Here is a 21,301-nt window from a genome sequence, read left to right on the forward strand (position 1 = left end):
CTTCACCCTGTTTCCCTATTTCCTCATCTATAAAATGAACTAGAGAATGAAATGACAAATTACTCCTGTACCTTTTCCAAGCAAACCCCAAATAAGGTCACAAAAAAGTCAAACATAACTAAAAAGTGATTGAAAACACATATACATACATACATGCATACACGTAACTTCCCTGCATATGGAAGGTATCAAATCCAATTAAACACCTAGGGCATAGCATCAAGTTTTACCAGAAGCATTGTGCATGTGGATAGAGGATTGATCTCTTATTCAGGAGGATTGGGTTCAAGTTCTGTCACTATCCTCCAATAATTGGGGCACCAGGAAAAAGCCATTTAATCTCCCAGATTTTCAGACAAATTAGAGAGAGATTGCTAATTTGAATTGAATTTCCACTTGGGGAATTGCCCCCAGGGCTGACCTCATATATCAAGATGAAAAATATAAAAATGTATACAACACCTGGCAATAAGACAAAAACAGAAATGCCTGTTCAAGGAACTTAGATTTTACTAATAAGGATATGTAGACCATTAACTAAATGCAAGTGTACATAGACTAATATGCAAAGTAAAGTGTAATGGGCTCAAAGAAGAGGTTCAGATCTAAATTAGAAAATACCAGCTCATTGTGCAGTAGAAAGAGTTTGATTGATTTAGAGACATTAGAGACCTGGGTTTTTAATCCTAGTTTGCACACTGACTAGCTCTGTTAACTCTGGACAAATGACTTAACCTGTCTCATCCTTTATGGAGGAACCTTTTCAAAATGATAAATTGACCAAATATTTAACTCATTTCACTATCTTGTATCGTTTGTGAGTAGTTTTAGGATGAGTTATGCTTTCTATAATGCTGATAAAATCCAATATCTTTAACTCATACCTCTCCTAACATGTTATAAAATCATAAATCTGCATGTACAAGTTAGGCCATCAAGTCCAACCACCTCATTTTAAATATCAGGAGACTAAGACTTAAGGAAGTAAAATGACTTTCCTAAGGTCTTACCTTGAAGAGCCTAAAAGCTAGCCAGGTCCTCTGACTTCAAAATCAGTACTTCTTTGAATCCTTATTTTCTCATTATAAAATGGTGAGAATAACAAAATATGACATTTTCAATTCAGGAAACATTTATCAAATACTCTCTATGTACCAAGCACTGTGCTAAGCACTGGAGATACAAATAAAAAGAAATACAGTTTCTGCCCTCAAGTATCTCACAATCTACTGGGGAGGGAGAAGGGAGAGGGCCAGAACACAAAAGGAAGCTGGAAAGTTGAGGTTGATGGGAGAGGCAGGGAACAGAGTGGGGGGCTGGGGAATCATGTTCTTTGCATTTCAAACCACACAGAGCTCCAGATATAAAATGGAGATTTAGATGGAAGAGTCCAAATTCAGCCACCCATAAAGGAAACCCTTGAGAGGAGTTTAATGCTAGACCCTTCGGTCTTTCACTCCGGTAAGAGGGACTGAGGAAGTTGGGAGGGTTTTGAATGTGCAAAACTTAGGTGAACTTCATTGATTATGAGATCTCAAATGATCAACATATCCTGGGATGGGCATAATGTTCCTTGGAGTTCAAACCAGGCAGAACTACAGATAGAAAGGGACACTTAGCTGGGACAGTCCCAGGTCAAGCTTTCTTTAAAGGGAAAAAGAAAATTGCTGCTGTTCAGTTGTGTCTGACTCTTCCTGACCCCATTTGAGGTTTTGTTGGCAGATATTGGAGTGATTTACCCTTTCCTTCTCCAGTTAATTTTACAGATGAGGAAACCGAGGCAAAAAGGGTTAAGTGACTTGACCAGGGTCATAAAGTTAGTAAGTGTTTTAAGTCACATTTGAACTCAGATCTTCCTGACTTCCAGCAGTGTGCTACCTAGCTGTCCCAAGGAAAACTTTGGGAGGAGGTTAGTGCTCTATACCCTCCAGTTTTCTAATCTGAGCAGGGGGGAGCCGAAGGGATTTGGGAATATGTTGAGAATCCAACACTGAGTTAAATAGCAAGATGACAAGATTTCAATGTATCAGGTAGTTTTATAGTACTTTAATATTTATATAAAATTTTACCTGTATTATTTCATTTGATTCTTATTAAAAGAACTATAGCTTGGGAAACTACAACTAATTTTATCCCCATTTTGCAGGTTATAAAACTGATTATCAGAATGCATCATATTCACACTGCTAGTAAATGGAAAAAGTAGTTCTAGCTCCCTCCTAACTCAAAGATCAGTATGGCTCCTTATACATAATTGCTTCTTTTTAATACCTGCACTATAGGGAATTAAAAATATGGGTCCGGATCTTGAGAGTTGTTGTCTTCAAATTTTCTTTTCCTCTCACATTAAAAAAAATATCCCAATATATACAGTTATATGTTTATAGGGAATATATTTTGTACTGTATTCATAATTCAATGTATTGTAATTTTAAATTAATGCACTTTTAAAAAGAATGAAATTGGGGCAACTAAGTGGCATAGTGAATAGAGCACCAGCCCTGGAGTCAGGAAGACCTGGGTTCGGATTTGACCTCAGACACTTAACACAAAAAAATAGCCATGTAACCTTGGGCAAGTCACAACCCCAATTGCCCTTCAAAAAGCGCAAAAAAAAAAAAAATGAATGAAAAAAAAATTTGATCCTAGCCACCTAAACTTTATTGAATAGGACATAATATGGGAAGGCTTGAGCTGTGTAAATATATCAATTTTATTGATGATTTGGAATGGGAAGTAACTTGGGTCTGTGAGATCAATTAGAGGGCTATTGTAATAGTCCAGGTGAGGGATGATGAAGTTCTGAATCACAGTGGTTATTGTATGAGTGAAAAGAAGGAATAGGATGCTGGAGATAGTGATACACCTTCTTGGGTTCATGGGGTGAGTGAGACTGAAGAATTGAAGATGACACCTATTTGTGAATATTTGTGTCTAGAAGGACTTTGGTAAGATTAAAGAAATTTGGAGGAGGTGTAATTCTGAAGAAAAAGATAATATGATGAGATCTGTGACATAGGTTATAGTCTATCCATGTCTAAAGCTTGGGCTCTTAGTCATGAATTGTGAAGCATAATTTACCCCCAGAAGATTCCCTAACAGAACCATAAGGTCACCTGACTCAGAGACTCAGAAGTCATCAGAGAGGGCATACCAGGGATAGAGATACCTGTGCCAAGGCATTGCAATGGGAGTTAGAGGAAATAACAAGGAAGCCACTTTCTCTGAACCCTAGAGTGTATAAGTTGTAGTAATGTAAAATAAATCTGAAAGAGGTTTAAATGCCAGATTTTGTATTTTATCCTAGAGGTAATAGGGAACTTCAGAAAATCCTTGAACTGAGGCAGCTAGGTGGCTCAGTGAATAGGGCACCGGATAGAGTCAGGATGACCCGAGTTCAAATCTGGCCTCAGACACTTAACACTTACTAGCTATGTGACCTTAGTCAAGTCATTTAACCCCAAGTGCCCATGCGCCTTCCAAAAAAGAAAATCCTTGAACAGAGGAGTGACATGGTCATTTATGCACATTATGACCATCAGTTTGTCAGTTGGCGTGAAGAATGGATTGGAGTAAAGAGAGATTTGTGGTGGGTGATTATTTTGAAGTTTTCTGTTCAAGAGGGAAGAGTGATTTGAGTGATGTGGAAGTGGAATGGTTAAAATCTGGTAATTGAATATTGAGGCCTGAAGAAGAATAAATAGTCACGGTTTACTTCGAAGTTTTATTTGTTAACCTTTATGACTGGAAGGAGAAGGGAGCTCTCAATAGAATAAGGGAATTTAGAAGGTTTGGATTTAAGAGACACTACATCAGCAGTAGCAGCATTTATGTGATACTTTAAGGTTTATAGAACACTTTTATATATGTTATCTCATCTGATATATAAGACCATATCCTTCTGACCATTTTCCTTTATTCATTTTATATGTAACAAGTGCAAAAAGTCAACATCCTACCATCTCTTCCTCTACTTGTATTCCTATTCAGATAAACCATTCTTGATGTATATTGATTACTCAAGGGAAGGATAGTCCCTTACTATGGAAAGATGATGAGTCCCAATTATGACCCAAACAAACATAAAGCATAAGTCAAGGGTAATCACCATCACCATTCTTGAAAATGTCTAAATCCAAGATAAACTTGAAAACTGGATATAAGATCAAAGATTCTGACTAGCGGGTCATTATAGGATCAGGAAGTAAAAAAGTTAACATTTTATCAGATTCAACCCATCCCTTCAAAACTGATCTCTTTCGGGTTCCTTCTTAAATTCTCTCTTCATTCCTTTCCTGAATGAAGACAAGTTGCATCGGATAGACAGCTCCATCAAGTGACATTGTCCCAGACACCATCCTTCCCTTAACCCATTACATCATGCCATGCATTGACCAAGCTGCTCCTGCTTGATTGCATTACAGTACCTTTTCCTCTCAGAACAACAACAACAAAAAAATAACTTGAAATTAATATACTTAGACTACTTTGTGTGATGTTTTATTTGTATATTTTGATAAATTAGAGCAGATATTCCCACACTTATTTGGCCTACCACCTTCTTTAAAAAAAAAAATTACTCAGCACCTCCCCTGCCCAGAAATCTTTCTTTAACAGGTTTTTTTAAATTTTCATCATTTCAAAAAATAAAATATTTTTCAAAAACTGATACATCTAAAATTTAATAACTAATTAAAAATATGCAAGGTTTTCCTGCATTGAAATTTTGATGACACAATATTGTGTCATGTAACCATATAGTATTATATTGTAAACAAGTCATTACAAGTACATATTCCTGCTGCTGCATGCTGGATTTCCCAAAAATGTATGACAGGTTCATCTGCCAACACTTGCTTGTTAATACCTGTCTGCAGACTTGAATGCTGATCTGTTATAACTTGCATTTTGTGTGTTTATTTGGAAAATAATGTAATCACTATAACTTTAATGCTGTTATACAACAGATGAAACAGACAAATGCTTTTTCAAAATTTTCTTATCTTTACTTATGCTTCCACTGCCCCCCTTATTTTTTATTCAATACCCTCCCCTCAATTGCCACTGAAGCTACTACTATTTTATTTTATTTTATTTTATTTGCCCTCTAGTTCTAGAATTTTAGGACAATTTGCTCAATAATTTCTTGAAGCATAGTAGCTAGGCTTTTTTTTTTTGTCATAACTTCCAGGCAATCTGAAAATTGGCAAAATTGGCATAATTGACTTAAAATATGTTTTCCAAATCTAATATTATTTTTCCAATCATGTTTCACATTATCTTCTCTCCTTTTTTCATTCTGTTGATTTCTTCATGTTTTGTGAAGACATTAACTTCCCCTTGCCCAATTGTCATTTTTAAGAAGTTATTTTTTCCAGTAAATTTTAAGATATTTTTTCCATTAGTTTCTTGATTTTCTAACCTTGCTCTTTTTTTCTTTTTCCAATTTTTCTTTAACTGCTTTCATATGAATTTTAAAGTCCTTTTTAAGATCTTCCAAAAACTCTTTGGGCTTGTGACCATTTTATATTTTTCTTTGAATCTTTACAAGAAGGTCTTTTATCTCTTAACTTGAACCCTGATCTTCTCTATCACCATAGTAGCTATGTTTGCTTAGATTCTTTCTTTATTTTTTTTACTGTTAGAGTTGGGCTCTGTTCCTGCAGAGTGGGAGATGATGTCTTAGACTTCAGGTTTTTCATGCTATTGTTTTCTGAGCTCTCTCTGATGGCTTTTAACCTCTTTGTTCTTCCAGTGTTCAATAATCCAAGTCCAGTTGTGGTCACTGCACCCAGCACTCATGCCTTGGCCTATGAATGACCTCTGGTACTCCTCTCTACACTTGAACTGGGACCATTGCTGTTGCAAACTCTTGCTCCCTGTAGTTCCTCATGTAGCTGAAAATATCAATTTACCCTTCTTCCTTGTAACCGAAATCAGGGACTGAGCTTTCCTGCAAATGATCACAACCAACAAGATCCGAGCTGTCTGAGACCACACTCACTGCTCACTCCTCCTCACCCATAGCCATAACCCAGGATCCCATATGGTCAACACACCTGGCCCCTGAGTCCAAAATCAACACAGGGTCCCCACAATCTTTCCTTGATCACCTTCCCAAGACCCACCATTGTCTGTGGGACTTTGCATTTTCCACTTCTAACTTCTTTCGCTTCTTTTAAGAGTCAGCTTAAATTCCAACGTCTTCAGGAATCCTTTCTTGGTCTCCACTCTAACCCCACTGCCTGCTAGTACAGTCACTCAGATTACCCTCCACATACTATATGTACACACACACACATACATATCTATATCTTCTATGTACATCACTATTTCCGTGTTGTCTCCTGAATCAGATTATGAGCTTCCTGGGAGCATGCAGTTTATTTTTTCTCTTTGTATCCCCAGTGCTTAGTATGCAATAAGCCCTTTAAAGGGTTTTAAAACTGCCTTAAGATTTGTAATAAAATTTCTTAATATAAAAATAGCCTTAATTGAAATATTTACATATAATTAATTGTGAGTTCAGATTAAGATTAATACTTTTTCTAATCTAAATCAAAATCTTTACAGTATTTCCTCTCTCCATTTTATATGTAACTAGATAGCATATACCTCTTGTTGATACTTAGGAATACACATCTTGCCTGTGCAGAAAGGTCTCATGCAATGTGTTTCATGTCCAGTTTTGATATGATTAAGGAAATTAATATGTAACAGACCAGGGAGAACAAAAGAGAGAAATGAATTTGCTGTTCACTTTTCAAAGGGGAAAATGACAGTTATTTTAAGCGGTTATAACAGGTGTAAAAGCTCTAGATTATAAACACCTCGATAAAATTATTTCAATGGTAAATTTGCCCTGTCTCCTTTTTCTGAACTAATATTCCCTCCCACCATCTTTGTCCTCTTAGTCTAAATTATATTCAGAATTTCCACAGCTTTATTCTGACCAACTTAAGCATAGTATGAATTTCTCTAGTCATTTCTGCATTTTCACAGAGATTGCAATGGGTTGTTTTGTTGCTGAACAGAATCACAGAATTCTGAGAATTGGAAGGCTCTTCAGCTCCCATCTAGTACAATCAATATGTAAAAGGAATTTCTTTTATAGCATTACTAAAAAGTGACAAGTCACCTCATGACCCAAAATGGTGTATTAGAAATTGTTGTACTCAAACTCTGTCTTGCTAATAACTCTGTGACCTGAACAAATTAATATTTTTGAGCCTTAATTTTCTCAATATAAATTGGAAATAATTCATATTTTCTTACTTTCTGTATTGTGAGGTACTGCTTTGTAATTTTTTTTATACATACACATACATGGTACACAGTGTCACATAATATATGATTATATTATATGTAATAACATTACATGTATAACCATGGAAAGCCAGGCACAGTAGTAAAATGTTGATAAAGCTGTGACTTTAGTTCAATCATTCTGGATAACAGAATTATGGAGAAAAATGATCGTCTCTGGTGTACCCTTTGACCTAGTGACCCTACTACTAGGTATATACGTCAGAAAATTAGATAGAAATAAAGTAAAAAATGTGTGAAAATATTGATATTGACACTTTCTGCATCAAAGAACTAGAAACAAAAGAGCTACTCTTTAGAGAATGGATAAACAAATTGTGATAAATGAATATAATGTAATATTATCATGCTGTAAGAAATGATGGATATGAGGAATTTAAAGAAATGAGAGATAGTTTGGATGAACTGATGCAGAGTGAACTAAGCAGAGCCAGAAGAACAATGACTATTCTAGCACTAATAAAAGATCTCTCCATGGAAGTAGGGCTCATAAGTAACAAGGGTAAAAAAAAAGTACAGGAGAAAGAATAAGGAATCACCTTATTCTTCTTTCAGCATAGAAGCAGGGGACTTTGAAGACAGAATGTTACATGTATTGTTAGACACAGTCATGATATTTGTTGATGGTTTCTATTTAACCATTTTTCTTTGTTTGAAAGATTCATTGTGGGGGAAGGTGGTGTATATATAAATGTATATAGAATGTATACAAATAAAATTTTATACATTATGTATACTCTCCATATACTATCTATATGAAAATAATTGTAAAAATAAAAGGAACTAATAAAACTTATTTTCAAAAAGAGAAAGTAAAACTTTTTGCTTTTAAACAGGATTTTCAAGTAACCATAAATCCCTGTAAAATCATTTGCTAGCTATTACCCCTCAAATGCATACCTTTAGCAAAATCAAAATGAAATCAGCTGTTAATGAATACGTGATTTTGTGTTACTTTCCTTGTCTAAAATGTAGGCAACTAGATAGGTCAGTGGACAAAGGACTAGGCCTCTAGAGTCAGGATGAATTAAGAGCAAATCCAGTCTCAAATACTTATTAGCTTGTTTACCTTAGACAAATTACTTAACCTCTCTTTCCCTTAGTTTTCTTAATTGTAAAATGAGGTAATAATTAATAGTACTGGTCTCTCAGGATTTTTATATGGATCAAATGAGATAATATTTATAAAATGCTTAGCATACTGCCTGGCACATAATAAATGCTGCTATGATGATGATGATGATGACACTATCATCATCATTAACAGTAATATTAGTATTATAAAATCCTGTCAATATATGATTCCATACTATATAGAGCACTATGCATGACATTTCTATTTTCAGAATTGAATTGTTACTATTTTTGTTGAATGCATAGGTTTTGGTATGTCATTTTCCCACATTAAATTAACATATATCTTTTCATTCTACAAAGTGCTACTTCATTTGTCTCATTATGTATAGTTTCCTGTATTGTAGCTGTTGATTTTTTAGCCATGCTGTGCACTTTGGTAAGTTGTTGGAACCAGTGCTTATTTAGGATGTCTACTTAGTTGCAAGCTGTCCCTTTCTCTAGATGAAGTCCTAGCCTAGGATTGGGTATATAATAGATGCTTTAAAAACCCTAGTTGAGTTGAATTGTTAAAAATATATATATTTTGTTCTGCCTTTCTGTGCCTCAACTGCTTATGGAATTGTAGAGCTCAAAGGGAGAGACCGTATCTTGTTAATTCTTATAAAATGGAATAGCAGCATTGAAACTCAGGCATCAGAGAATACAAGTTATATTTGTGCGTATTTTTAAAAAAATACTTTGTTATTTTAAATTAAATGGCCACCAGCATCTTTCAAGTTGCATATTAAATACATTGAACTGGAATTCCAAATTGGACTTGCCATCTGTGCACCCTGCTGATTATCTTTGCAGAATTGAGATTTAAATTTCAAAAATGTAAGTCTCTAAACACAAACCCAGAATGGCTTTTTCAGAGGGAGAAGGGAGTTTCTTCATTCATTTTAATTTAATTCCAAGAATCTATCAACATTGAACTGAGATTTGTGAGTTAAGGTTCAACCTAGGATTTCATTCTGCTCCCTTTGAAGAACAAATACATTAAGGTTATGTTGTTACGTTGGTTTCTTTCATATATGTGCATAGTCATGGTCATAACTTTCAATGTATCAGTGTTTTAATTAAGTTAAACTATTAAACTTTTTTTTGCTGTTAGGGATGAGCACACTGGGGAAGCAGTGATGAATTGATTGCCTCCCTGGGACTGCCCACCGTTCTGTTGGCACTTTCCAGATGAATGGAAATTCACATAGTAGTTCAGTATGGGTGACAGTGCTGTAATGATCAACCCTAAGCTCATCCTAGGAAGGAGTTGGAAGGGGACCAAAGGGAAGGGATGACAGTGTGAACATCCAAATGTTTTCTTGTCATTTTTCTTAGCTTTCCTGCTTTGATGAACAACATCATTACTGAAATAATAAATGTTAATTAATATCTGCGTCATTTTTGTAAGTGGTAGTTTAGTAGCACAATTAGTGTAATTAGTTTACAACGTATTTTAGTGGCATGATAAATCATAGTGCAGAACATGTTGACTCTTTTCCATTATGATATATTAGCTAATTTACTCAATTAATAATAACAGAAGAAAAGAGAAGCAAAAAGTTAGCAATGACAGCTGTAGTAGTATTGTGTCTACTTTTGTAGCATTTTTTATTATGATACTAAATACTTTGGATTGCTGATGCTTTAATTACCATTTTGTTTATGCAATGGGTAAATTATAGTCACTGACTTGGCACCTTTCCATAAAGAAAAACAGATTTGGGATAGTTGTAATCCAAAGAGGGGAGACTAAATTAACAGATTCTAAGTCGTTTTCAAGTTTGCATTTGTGGTGGTAATGCTTATAGAACTATATGTATTTTTGTTTTGTTTTACAGAACCAATGAGAACACCAAAAACATTGAAAATTGCTGAAATCCAAGCAAGACACATTGCAGTGGACTGGGAGTCTTTAGGCTACAACATTACACGTTGCCACACTTTCAATGTCACTATTTGCTACCATTACTTCCGTGGTCACAATGAGAGCAAGGCTGACTGCTTGGACATGGACCCCAAAGCGCCCCAGCATGTTGTGAGCCATCTGCCACCTTACACAAATGTCAGCCTCAAGATGATCCTAACCAATCCTGAAGGGAGGAAGGAAAGCGAGGAGACAATTATTCAAACCGATGAAGATGGTATGTTCATACCATGTTACAAAAAAAGGAAATATTTAACAATTTCACATTACTCTTAGTTTGACTTAGACTAAACTTGACTGAACACTTGCTAAATTCCATTTATAAGACTAAAATTAATACTGTTATCTTTAATGAACATGATTACTTCTCTCCAAATAAGCTACCAAATGCTGTTTGGAATGCAGTTATATATTTGAACCATGTTACAGAAAAAGCTTTCAAGATTATATAAGGCAGTTTAAAGTTTAGTAGTTTTAACTATTACAGTATGTATGTCAAAGTTCATATGTTCATTACATTTTTGCAATTTATAAACACAATATTTGTGGTTTCAGGTTTTTCTAGCAAAGAAAAGCAATGTCATGATATTTTCATATCTCAGTTTAAAGTGTCTTTGACATACGTCCAGTAGGGAGAAAGCTTTGCATGACTTGATAATAGGGAAGGAGGGATATCATCAAATTTTAATAGCACTATATCTTATAATCTTTTAATAATCCTAATATAAATCTGACTAAAAAGCATTAAATGAGGAATTTTAGTTAATTGAGCCATGCTGCCCTTTAGCTAGTTTGTGTATTTGCTGGGTCTGGAGGCTGGAAGACCTGAGTTCAAATGTGACTTCAGCCATTACTATGAAGTTCAAATGAGATAATAATTGTAAGACACTAAGCACAATGCCTGGCACATAGTAAGCACTATACAGATGCTAGTTGTTGTTATTTATTCATTAATTTATTATTAACTAGCAAATAGTAACAAATATTTAAACATATCCATGTACATACCAAATATAACACATCTTCATATGTGATATTAAAGCCTACAAATATATATGTGTATATATTTTTTAAAATAATATCTCAGTGTGCTGAGAAAAAATATCTCAGTGTGCTAAAAGTCTTTTTAAAGTTTTAAACATATCTTAATACTAGGTTGGGGTTCATTCATCATCAGCTCCAGGAGACAGAGCTGTAACTAACAATTATAGTATACAGGTCAAGCAGTATGAAAAATGAACTTAAACTAGCTTCAGACTCTGAAACACTTTAAAGTTTATAAATTCCATTAAATAAAGTATCTTGCTTAAGTCTCATAAGTAGCTAATATACATATAATTACTTCTATTTAGAATTTAAGAAGTAGTCTCATATAGCCTAAGTGGATAACCCAGGATCATACAACCAGTGAGTGTCAAGACTGGCATATGAACCTAGATCTTCTCAGCTTTAGGTCCAGTGCTAGACCACACTGCCTTTCATGTGTCCTGTACACAGGCAATGGTATACAATGTATACATACCTCTGTGTATGCACAGATAAAACTATCCTTGAGGACAGTGGTATTGAGCTCAAATAGAAATGGGGGCCACTAATCCATACATTAGGATCCCAGGGGGAGACATTTCTACTTAGAAAACTACACCTTAGCATATTGATGTGTTCTATTATATTTTTAAAATTTATTTTGTTAACTATTTCCCAATTACATTTATTAAATTTTAATCTAGTTCAGTCTGCATTCAGGTGTGTTGCCAACTGCATTGGGCCATGTGTCTAAAAATTTCTGCTCTAGGTCATTCTCCCTTGTTTAACAGAGAAAAGACACTAAAATCCCAAGATGATAAATGACTTGCCTCAGATTATACGTTAGATATGGAGAACAAACACAAGTCTTCAGACCCAAAATCTAGTATTCATCCTACTGTTTGCTACTTTAGTCTTACTTTTATTTTCCTTTTGATCACTCTTCATCATTTGATCTGATGAGTAGTATGTTATTAGAGGATGAAATAATCATATGATTGTTTCTAACTTCTGGCCCTTCCTGTTCTTGACTACCTTAACTATGTTAGAGTTGAGGTGAATCCTAGTAACAGAGAAGAAGGAAATACCAAACACCTCCCCTCCCCTACTATACCATCTTCAACTTATGCTCCTTGAGAAGAGAATGATGTCCAAATGAGACTGAGCCTTCCCTCCTTTTAATTTAGAGGGAGAATAGCACTAAATAAATTCAGCTAATCGGGCACTGTAAATTATAAAGAGCATTTTCATGTGCATAGGAAGAATATGAGATTCTGAAATTCATGAAACATTAACTAAAAAGAAGAATTTCATATAATACTAGCCAATCATAACATTGGAACTGTGAGATATTTACCTTTTATTTAATTTTTTGCATGCCAAAGAAATAAAAGAACATATGGCATGGAAGGACATAAAGAATAGAAAGGGGGAGACTAGGTGGTGCAGTGAATAGAATGTCGGCCCTGGAGTCAGGAGGACCTGACTCCAAAAAAAAAAAAACTAGCCTGTGACCTCGGGCAAGTCACTTAACACCAATTGCCCTACCTTCCCCCCTCCAAAAAGAAAAAAAAAAAAGAATAGAAAGAAAGTGTGTTCTCTTTGAATTCCTCTGCCTTAGTTGGCCTAGGAGTCAGAAGGCCTGGATGCACCTCTTGGATTTGTGACAAGCTAACTTTTGATCTTAGACATTTCACTTAATCTCTCTCGGCTTTGTTTCCCTATCTTGAACTAGATAATTTTTGAAGTCTGTATTGGCTTTTAAGTGCTCTATGAAGATCATATCAGTCCTCTCAAACTGCTAGAAGACAGAGTAGGATGGGAGACTCGAACATATTCTGACATCTGCTTTGAGTCTTCTTGCATGGTTAGCAAAGTATCTGAGACAAATTCTTGACATTGAACATATTAGTTGTCTCTCCCACCCAACTTTAAATCATTTCAAAAGGTGATAAAGATACTAGCCATACATTATTCCAATATTGAACACTATAGATAAAAACAAGTTTTATACTAGATCACAAATTTCGTTTTTGCAAGAATTCTTGACAATTTCAACCTTGAGCAAGTAGATAAATTGCTACTCTGAACCTATTCTGGTTCTAATTCATAAAGGAGTTGCTGGGCAAAGTAAAGATAGTGGAAAACTTCTTAAGAGACTATATTGCAAATGGTCAAGCAAAACTTAGTATAAAGCAGTAAGGAGCTGAAGAACCAGTTACATATATGCCTTAGGAAAATTGAAGCTCACTGGTAAGCTTCCTATGATGCCAGATTGGCCTTTTTTACATCCTTTTTTCTTTTCATCTATCCTGATTTCATGGTTGTATTTTCAGGTTTTCTTCCTTAGTTCAAATTTAGGTGAATTCTTAACTCATCACTTGATTTGACTAAAATATTGTTCATTAGTGGATTGAAGACCTTTGTCACACTGATCAAACCAGTGAACCCCTTCTCAGAATAGTGTTTTTAAATACATCAAATAAAATATGTAGAATTAAAAAGAAAAATAATCTTTGAAACAGTTATCAAAATATTTTTTAAAAAAACAAATTTGTGATCTAGTATTAAACTTGTTTTTATCTACAGTGTTCAGTATTGGAATAAGGCATAGTTAGCATCTTTATCACCTTTCAAAATGATTTAAAGCTGGGTGGAAGAGACAGCTATTATGTTCAGTGTCAAAAAACAAGATCCATAGGATTCTTGATTGCCGAGAAAAATAAAAATTAATAAGACTGAACTGAACAGATAATATAAAGTTGTGCAGGAATTTATACTGTGCCCTAATCAGACTTCTTATTTTTTAAACAATCTTGTATTAAGGACTGACTGCATGGTCATCCACAAAGGGCTGTAATCTCTTGGAATACAAACACAAAGCAAAAAGCTAGACAGTCCTGACCCACATAGAGCTTAAACTGTATTGAGGAGAGACATAAAAAGAAGCTGAAAAGTTGTGACAATGGTGGGGAGGGGTGTATACCACACAGGAGGATGGTGAAGACAGTCTTGAGCACCATCTAGAAAAAAATGTCTGAATTGTACACTCTTCTTAAATGGAGGCTCTAGGAGAAAGAATCCATACAACCAGGGGAGAGGTCATATGGGCAATAGTACATCCAAACTGTTAATTTCAGGACTAAGGTGAAATTTCAAGAAAAATAAGTCAGAAATAGCTTAGAAAGAAATCAAAGACTTTTTTCAAGATTTTATGGTTCTCTTTGTTGCATGCCACAAATGAATGCAGATTTCATGCCCAACTCTTTCTATATCCCTTGTAGTACTGAACTTGTCATTTTGGCTAGGCTTCTTCTGCACATAAGACAAAGTAAAAAATGTATACATGATTCCAGTGAACCTATCCTGGTTGGGCAGGTTTATTTCTCTGTATTGTAAGAGTGTAAGCATTGATCAAAGTTTCTTAGAGCTTTTGATGTCCAAATTAAAACCTATCAGGCTATTACTGAAATCTGAACAATTTTAAATCCCAGGGAGATGGTCAAGGTAAATTCAGTTCAAGCAGTTTCAAATGAACTGATTCATCTTTATTATTTGAACTAATTCTTGATCGTAGCAGCAATGAAAATATTTTCATTATCTACCACACTCATGATATATTTAGAACTAATTACTTTGAAAATTCTCCTCTGCGAAGAAAAAGAGATAGTTGTTTAACAATTAAAAGATGAGGGAAGATGAGGTTAGGGAGCTGGAGAATAGTCTTATGAGGTTTATAAATACAATTTAGGTCCTTAGATTAGTGAGACTGAATCCTCTCCCCACTGCCGCCTAGTGGTTTGAATTCTCACTGCATATTTCCACTGATCTAGAACCAATGATCTTGTTTTACAGAATTAGAACTTTGAATAGTGAACTCAAATACATGAATGCAACTACTTAAGGGTAAACTCTAATCTGCTCCTAACTTGGGCTTTCACTTCAATATGCTTGAGTTCTGTCAGCACCCAGAGTAGACACTGAGTTACTTAAGCCCCCAAACACCTTTTTTAAACAAGTTATTGGTAGTATTACTTTATTGTCCTGTGGTCTTCATTGGAAAGAAAAAAAAATACTTATAACCTGTAATTTTATAGCCATTTGTGAGTTTTATGCTTCTTTGGTTGATTACTATGTAGCCATTATATGACCCAATTTTATTGCATCCTGTGTTCTTTTGCCCATCTCCTCCCAATATATACCAAATAATATTAATAATACTCGTCCTATTTTATGCATATTATAGTAAATTTCTGGGTACCTATGTATGAACAGGTTACTAATAAAAATGAATTTTTGTGGGTCTTTAAAGTAGGTTCTAAATTAGGCAAAGCTATGACTTTCCAATTTCCCCTCCCGCTCCAGGAAATTCATATGTAAATTGAAATACCATTAACTATATTGTTAATTTAATCTTAGTCCTTTAGAGTTTGCTTTTGCTGTTTTTATTATGCAGTTATTACTGCATGATTTTGTCATGGCAACAACTTAAAACATACTACTCCCTTTTTGTATTATAAGATTTAACCAAAAAATGCAAATTTCTGACAGTTTTATCATAACAGACTATTTTCATCTTTTCCCATGTGAGCTGCATTTTCAATATACAATACAAGATCCTTTTAATGTTCTTTTTGAGGGGTGGGAGAAAACTTAAATCATAATCTATTGTTTAAAAATCAATGGATGATGGCAATCTGATTAAGTCACTGTACCAAATTATTGCCACCTTACATGCGTAGAGGAAGAATAAATTATCAGCCATATAATAAAAAAGATATGATTTCACAAAAAAGAATTCTGGGGACATCCATAAATCAGACAAGCCATACTAGAATGATTTCCCACCAGAACCCTAAGGTAGAATTTATATTTAATTTATTGGATACTTTTTTTTTTCCTAGTACAAGGCTAGAACTTTTTTTATGAAGGTTTTGGTATCATTTTTTATTCTAGAAATCATAAAAATCAATAATATGAGTTGGCTCAGAAAAAAAAACCTGTTATGGGGGATGTAGGCAGAGGGTGGTTATGCATATGTTGTGAAAACCATTTATGATGATTATATTTTAAAGACTCCATTATGCTCTTTTATTGTAGCCATCCTCTATATCTTTGTTCTTCACAAATCTTGTTTCCCCCAGTTCTGTAGTATAATCATTTTCAGTCATTTCCTCTATTATTCTAAATTAATTGAAATGATACTGAAGGGAATTATTAAAGTCATATTAGCACAAGACCACAAAGTAATAAGTCAAACTTCTGGCTCTCTGTTGAAAGGAAGAGATGATGTGGAGATATACAATGATGTCCCATGGCAACCTATTTGTTGCCATGGTGACAGCCATTTACCAACTTCATGCTACATTTAGCCAAACCACAGGTATACGGAGAAATTGGCAGTCTTCTCAAGATGATCCCCCCTTCAAAGAGAGAAAACTGCCGAATAGCATCTCTCTCAGTGCTGCCAAACTGCTTTTATGTCGTTTACCCTCCAGCTCAGTCACTTCCACGGCCTAGTTGCAAGTTGTGTAAAGCATTCTGTTCACTCCGAATTCCCCAGGAGAATTAGACCAACTTCTGGAAGCAGCTTGTTTTCTCTTCTATATGTCCATCTCAGTAACAGCCCTGAGCTAAATGCAGGATGACCAGTGGGGCCTAGAATAATATGTGGAACTTTTTGAAGTGAACCTTATTTGCTGAACATTGAAACTTAACACAATGGATAGAAAAGACATCCCATTTTAACTGCTGTTCCCTATCTATTCTTAAAATCCAGAATGCTACATGCTAGCTTTAAAATGCTCCTACATATTCCTAACATGCCCACTGCCATTTTAAAGTTGTTAGCAAAATCTGTGTTGGCTGAACATAATAACTGCAGTTCTCTGATTAAATATTTCCTCATTGATTGGGTTTTTATCCTCCCTGTAGCCACTCTTTGTAAGACAGACAGGATAAATGGAGGAATCTTTTTCTCCCTTAATTAAACTAGTAAACATGCTTGATTTGACAAGAAGAGAAACGACAGACACTCCTTTGGAAAACAAAGCCCTGCCTACAATAGTATCAACAAATGCCACGAAACACACAGAGAGGTTGTCATGGCCTATCAGCCTCTATGTGTTACATAATCTGTGTCAATACAGTGAAGCAAAACAGCCCTGGATGCCTTTAGTTAACTTCTCCCCAAGTCTTCTCTGACAGATGGATGAACAGTTCTTATGAAGTTTAGTGTTGGCGTCTCAGCTGTTTACTGTGGGCTTCTTTGCCTTCATGAATTTATTATTAATGTGCAAAATTATGTTGCCTGTCCCAGAGGTCATGTCATCATTCATGGTCTCCTTGTAGATTGAATTGAATCTCACTGTTGTGACAGACTGTTCTCTTTGCCTTGATGCTGCTAGCCACGGTGCAAAGCATTTCCTTTGATCTAGTGATTTTTAATTTATTTCTCTCCTCACAAAATTGCAGTATACTTTGAAAATGCATTCCCTGAAAATGTCATGTGTGAAGTTCATTAGAACATTAGATTAAGGAAAAATACTAATTGAAATATGCAAGCAGATATTTAGGTTGGCTTTTAAAGGGGGGAAAACCTTTAAAAACTGAAGTATGAGGCATAATTTTTTAAAGTATTTTATTTCTTCTACTTGTTTTTTCCCTTAACTTTTCGAAAGCAACACCCAGCACTCTAGGTGAATTTATGTTTATAAATATAAAATACAAGAGAATAAAAATAGGATATACTATAAATGGAATATCCCTAAGCTTTCCAAACTGCTGCTCTTGTGATTATCAGTTATTATGAACTATTCTCAGGATAAGCAGGGTTTAGGGGTGAAGCTTCAAACCGTGTTACACCTGGGGATACTTCATAATTGATTATGCTGATTAAAAAAATAAGAACCAAAAATAAAACCCCCAACTCCTGCTGTTTTAACTTCCCTTGGCTGTTAGCTTTGAAAAATGTTTTTCATTTGAAAGGTTAAAGCAGCACCAGCTGAACCTCTTCACCATTAACAATTCATTTTTTATGAATTTGTGTTTATTGGGGTTTTATTTGTTTATAGAAAAGTATTTGAGACAATGCCAAAGTGAGTAGTAATGGATGGCACAGTGTAATCTACTTGGCTTGACTTTCAATTTCTCTGGATCTAAACAGTGTTTGTTAATCATAGTTAATTATTTTATGAACTGTTTTTACTAAGGCTTGTTGGTCTGTCATATTCTTCACAAAATTCTATCTAGAAATTACAGCCTTGTTCTTGAAACAAATATATTAATATTATCTAAGTGGCTTAATGAAGTCAAGCCAGATTACATACTTTAATCTCAAGGCACTTCATTTCCATTCTATACACACTTATTGAGTGCCTATGGTATGCAATGTTCTCTGCTCAAAATTGAATTTAATCGGTTCTTAACCCTAAGGAATAACATTGCTTTTGGAAAATTCTTGTATTCCAAGTATGTGCTGCAGTGAATCTGCCTTAGTTCTCTGCTTGTATATGTGAACCCAGTGTCATTAGATACATATACAGCTTTTTAAATTTAAGAAGTATTCAAGTGGACCATATATAATCTCTGTTAGTGGAGAGGGTGAAGCTATTGGATCATTTTAGCTGGATTTCTAATTTGCTATTAGATGTCTGCCATACTTCAACCCCAATACAGTGAGCCTCTGGATCAGGAGGTCACCAGGCTACCTAAGCTGGGACAAACCTGCTCTTGTCAAAACTTCCCTTCCAATCAGTGGTAGAATTCTGTCCATGAGAGGTTTCTACACTTCCTGCTCACGCTGGGTAGTCTCTAATATACATAGAATAGCTATAGAAAGATATACAATACACGTATGTATGCCATATACATATCTACACATAAATGTCTAATTAGTTGGTCTAACATATCTGATTTAAATCTATCTATCTATCTATATATATATATATGTGTGTGTGTTTATGAATGTATGCATTTGTATACATATATATGTCCATAAATATGTCTCTAACAAAACCAATCTTACTTGCAGTGCCTGGTCCAGTTCCAGTCAAGTCTCTTAAAGGAACTTCATTTGAAAACAAGATCTTCCTGAACTGGAAAGAACCTTTGGATCCAAATGGAATTATCACTCAATATGAGGTATTGATGAAAATATTCATTTTAATGTGCATAAATACATATTGGAAGGGAGATAAAACAGTAGGAAAATAGGGAAGTAAGATGTAGGAAAACAATATTAAAAATCATTATTAGTACACTTCAGTGTGGTTTGTAAATACTTTTTTTTTTGCTTTTTTTTTTGAGGGCAATTGGGGTTAAGCAATTTGCCCAAGGTCACACAGCTAGTTTTTGTGTCAAGTGTATGAGGCCAGATCCGAACTCAGGTTCTCCTGACTCCAGGGCCAGTGCTCTACTCACTGTGCCACCTAGCCGGCCCTGTAAATACTTTTTAATCATGTGAATAGTAGAAACATTGTTAGATTTAGAATAAGAGCTTCCTGGGTTTTAATTCTTGCTCTGCTGCTTGCTATCCCTGTGATCATGGAGGGTAGAAAGGACAAGGATGGAAGGAATAAGCCTTTATATGGTGCCTTCTACATGTCCAGCACTGTGTAAAGTACTCATAAATATTATCTCGTTTGATCCTCACAGCAACCTTTAGTTCCCTTTTTATCTCCTAAAATGGAGATAACAGTAAAATCTGTTGAGGAAACAAAGGCAAGTAGAGGTTAAGTCCCTTGCCCAGGATCACACAACTAGTAAGTGTTTGAGGCTGGTTTTGAATTCAGGTCTCTCTCGCTCCTGGCCTGGTGCTCTCTCCACCATGCCTCCTACCTGTCTCATGGGTATATCATTTACGTTCTGTGACCCTAAGTATCCTCATCAATATATGACGAAGTTGGAGTAGATTAAGTTACAAAGCCCTTTGCATTTTTATATATTTGTTCCTGTAAATAATGTTTCTCTGATACTGAGTATTGAAACTACCACAAAACAGTCTATAGAATTTTTAAAACCCTAATCTAAATGTGTAACCTCTTTTTTTTTTTTCTTGCCGGGGTGAGTGATGGCAATGTCAATCAATCTTCTTCACGATTATGTATAATAAATGATAGAATTCACAAGTATACAGAACACTAATTTTCATTCTTGTAATATTAATGGATAGCTGTCCAAAGTTCTGATTTAATAGAAACCTGGGAATATCACTTGCCAAGTAATACAAAAATTGGAAAAGGTCAGTATAAATCTGACTCTTGAAGTTTAAAGCTGACTTGGTTATTTCTTTGAGGCTCTCTCCTCATGAGTCCAAGAATAGGATAAACAGGATATTAAAATACACACATTTTAAGAATTTTTGTCTATTTCCTCCTTTTCCAATGACAAGTTACTAAAGAATCAAGTCAAAAAGCATTGATGTGTATATAAGGATATGTGTTCCTACTTAGATTTGATTAAAGCTTACAAATACTTAAATTTCCAGTGGCTACAGAATGAGACAATTGCTTCATTGAAGTGGGAATCATGAAGGTATTCCAGCAAGTTGTGATTATATTATCATACCTTGAATATTATTTACATAAAAATGTGTTGTTTGACTTGAGAAAATGAGGTAACAAAGCAGATTTCTGTATCTCTAGCCACAAAATTCTAAACATGACTCTATGTGTATGCCAGAAAAGAGAAGGAAAGGAAGTTAAATAAAGTCAGAAAAAATAACCCTATCAAGTAAATGGTTTTATTTAAGAATATCTAGCATTCATTCACTCAGTTGAAGCCAGCAAACATTTATTAAATGACTGTCATATACCAGGCATTATAGTATCCTCTGGGGATACAAGACAGAAATGAAACAGTTCTTGTTTACCATCAAGGAGTTTGCATTCTAATAGTTATATTCAT

The 21,301-nt window shown here is 34.8% G+C and overlaps 1 protein-coding gene across 3 annotated transcripts in view; it reads left to right on the forward strand.

The window, feature by feature from the left end:
* The window catches only part of PTPRK (protein tyrosine phosphatase receptor type K), a 759,288-nt gene that overhangs the window by 573,481 nt on the left and 164,506 nt on the right, over positions 1 to 21,301 (forward strand). For all 3 annotated transcript variants that reach the window (XM_069077441.1, XM_069077439.1, XM_069077440.1), the window contains exons 8-9: positions 10,284 to 10,586; positions 19,428 to 19,537. In XM_069077441.1, the coding sequence (XP_068933542.1) occupies positions 10,284 to 10,586; positions 19,428 to 19,537 (413 nt within the window). The remainder of the gene's footprint in view (positions 1 to 10,283; positions 10,587 to 19,427; positions 19,538 to 21,301) is intronic.

This window comes from Petaurus breviceps, unplaced genomic scaffold, assembly GCF_028583685.1.
Source record: "Petaurus breviceps papuanus isolate PSGF00001 unplaced genomic scaffold, PetGlider_PUasm1.0 90977, whole genome shotgun sequence".
Classification (NCBI taxonomy): Eukaryota; Metazoa; Chordata; class Mammalia; order Diprotodontia; family Petauridae; genus Petaurus; species Petaurus breviceps.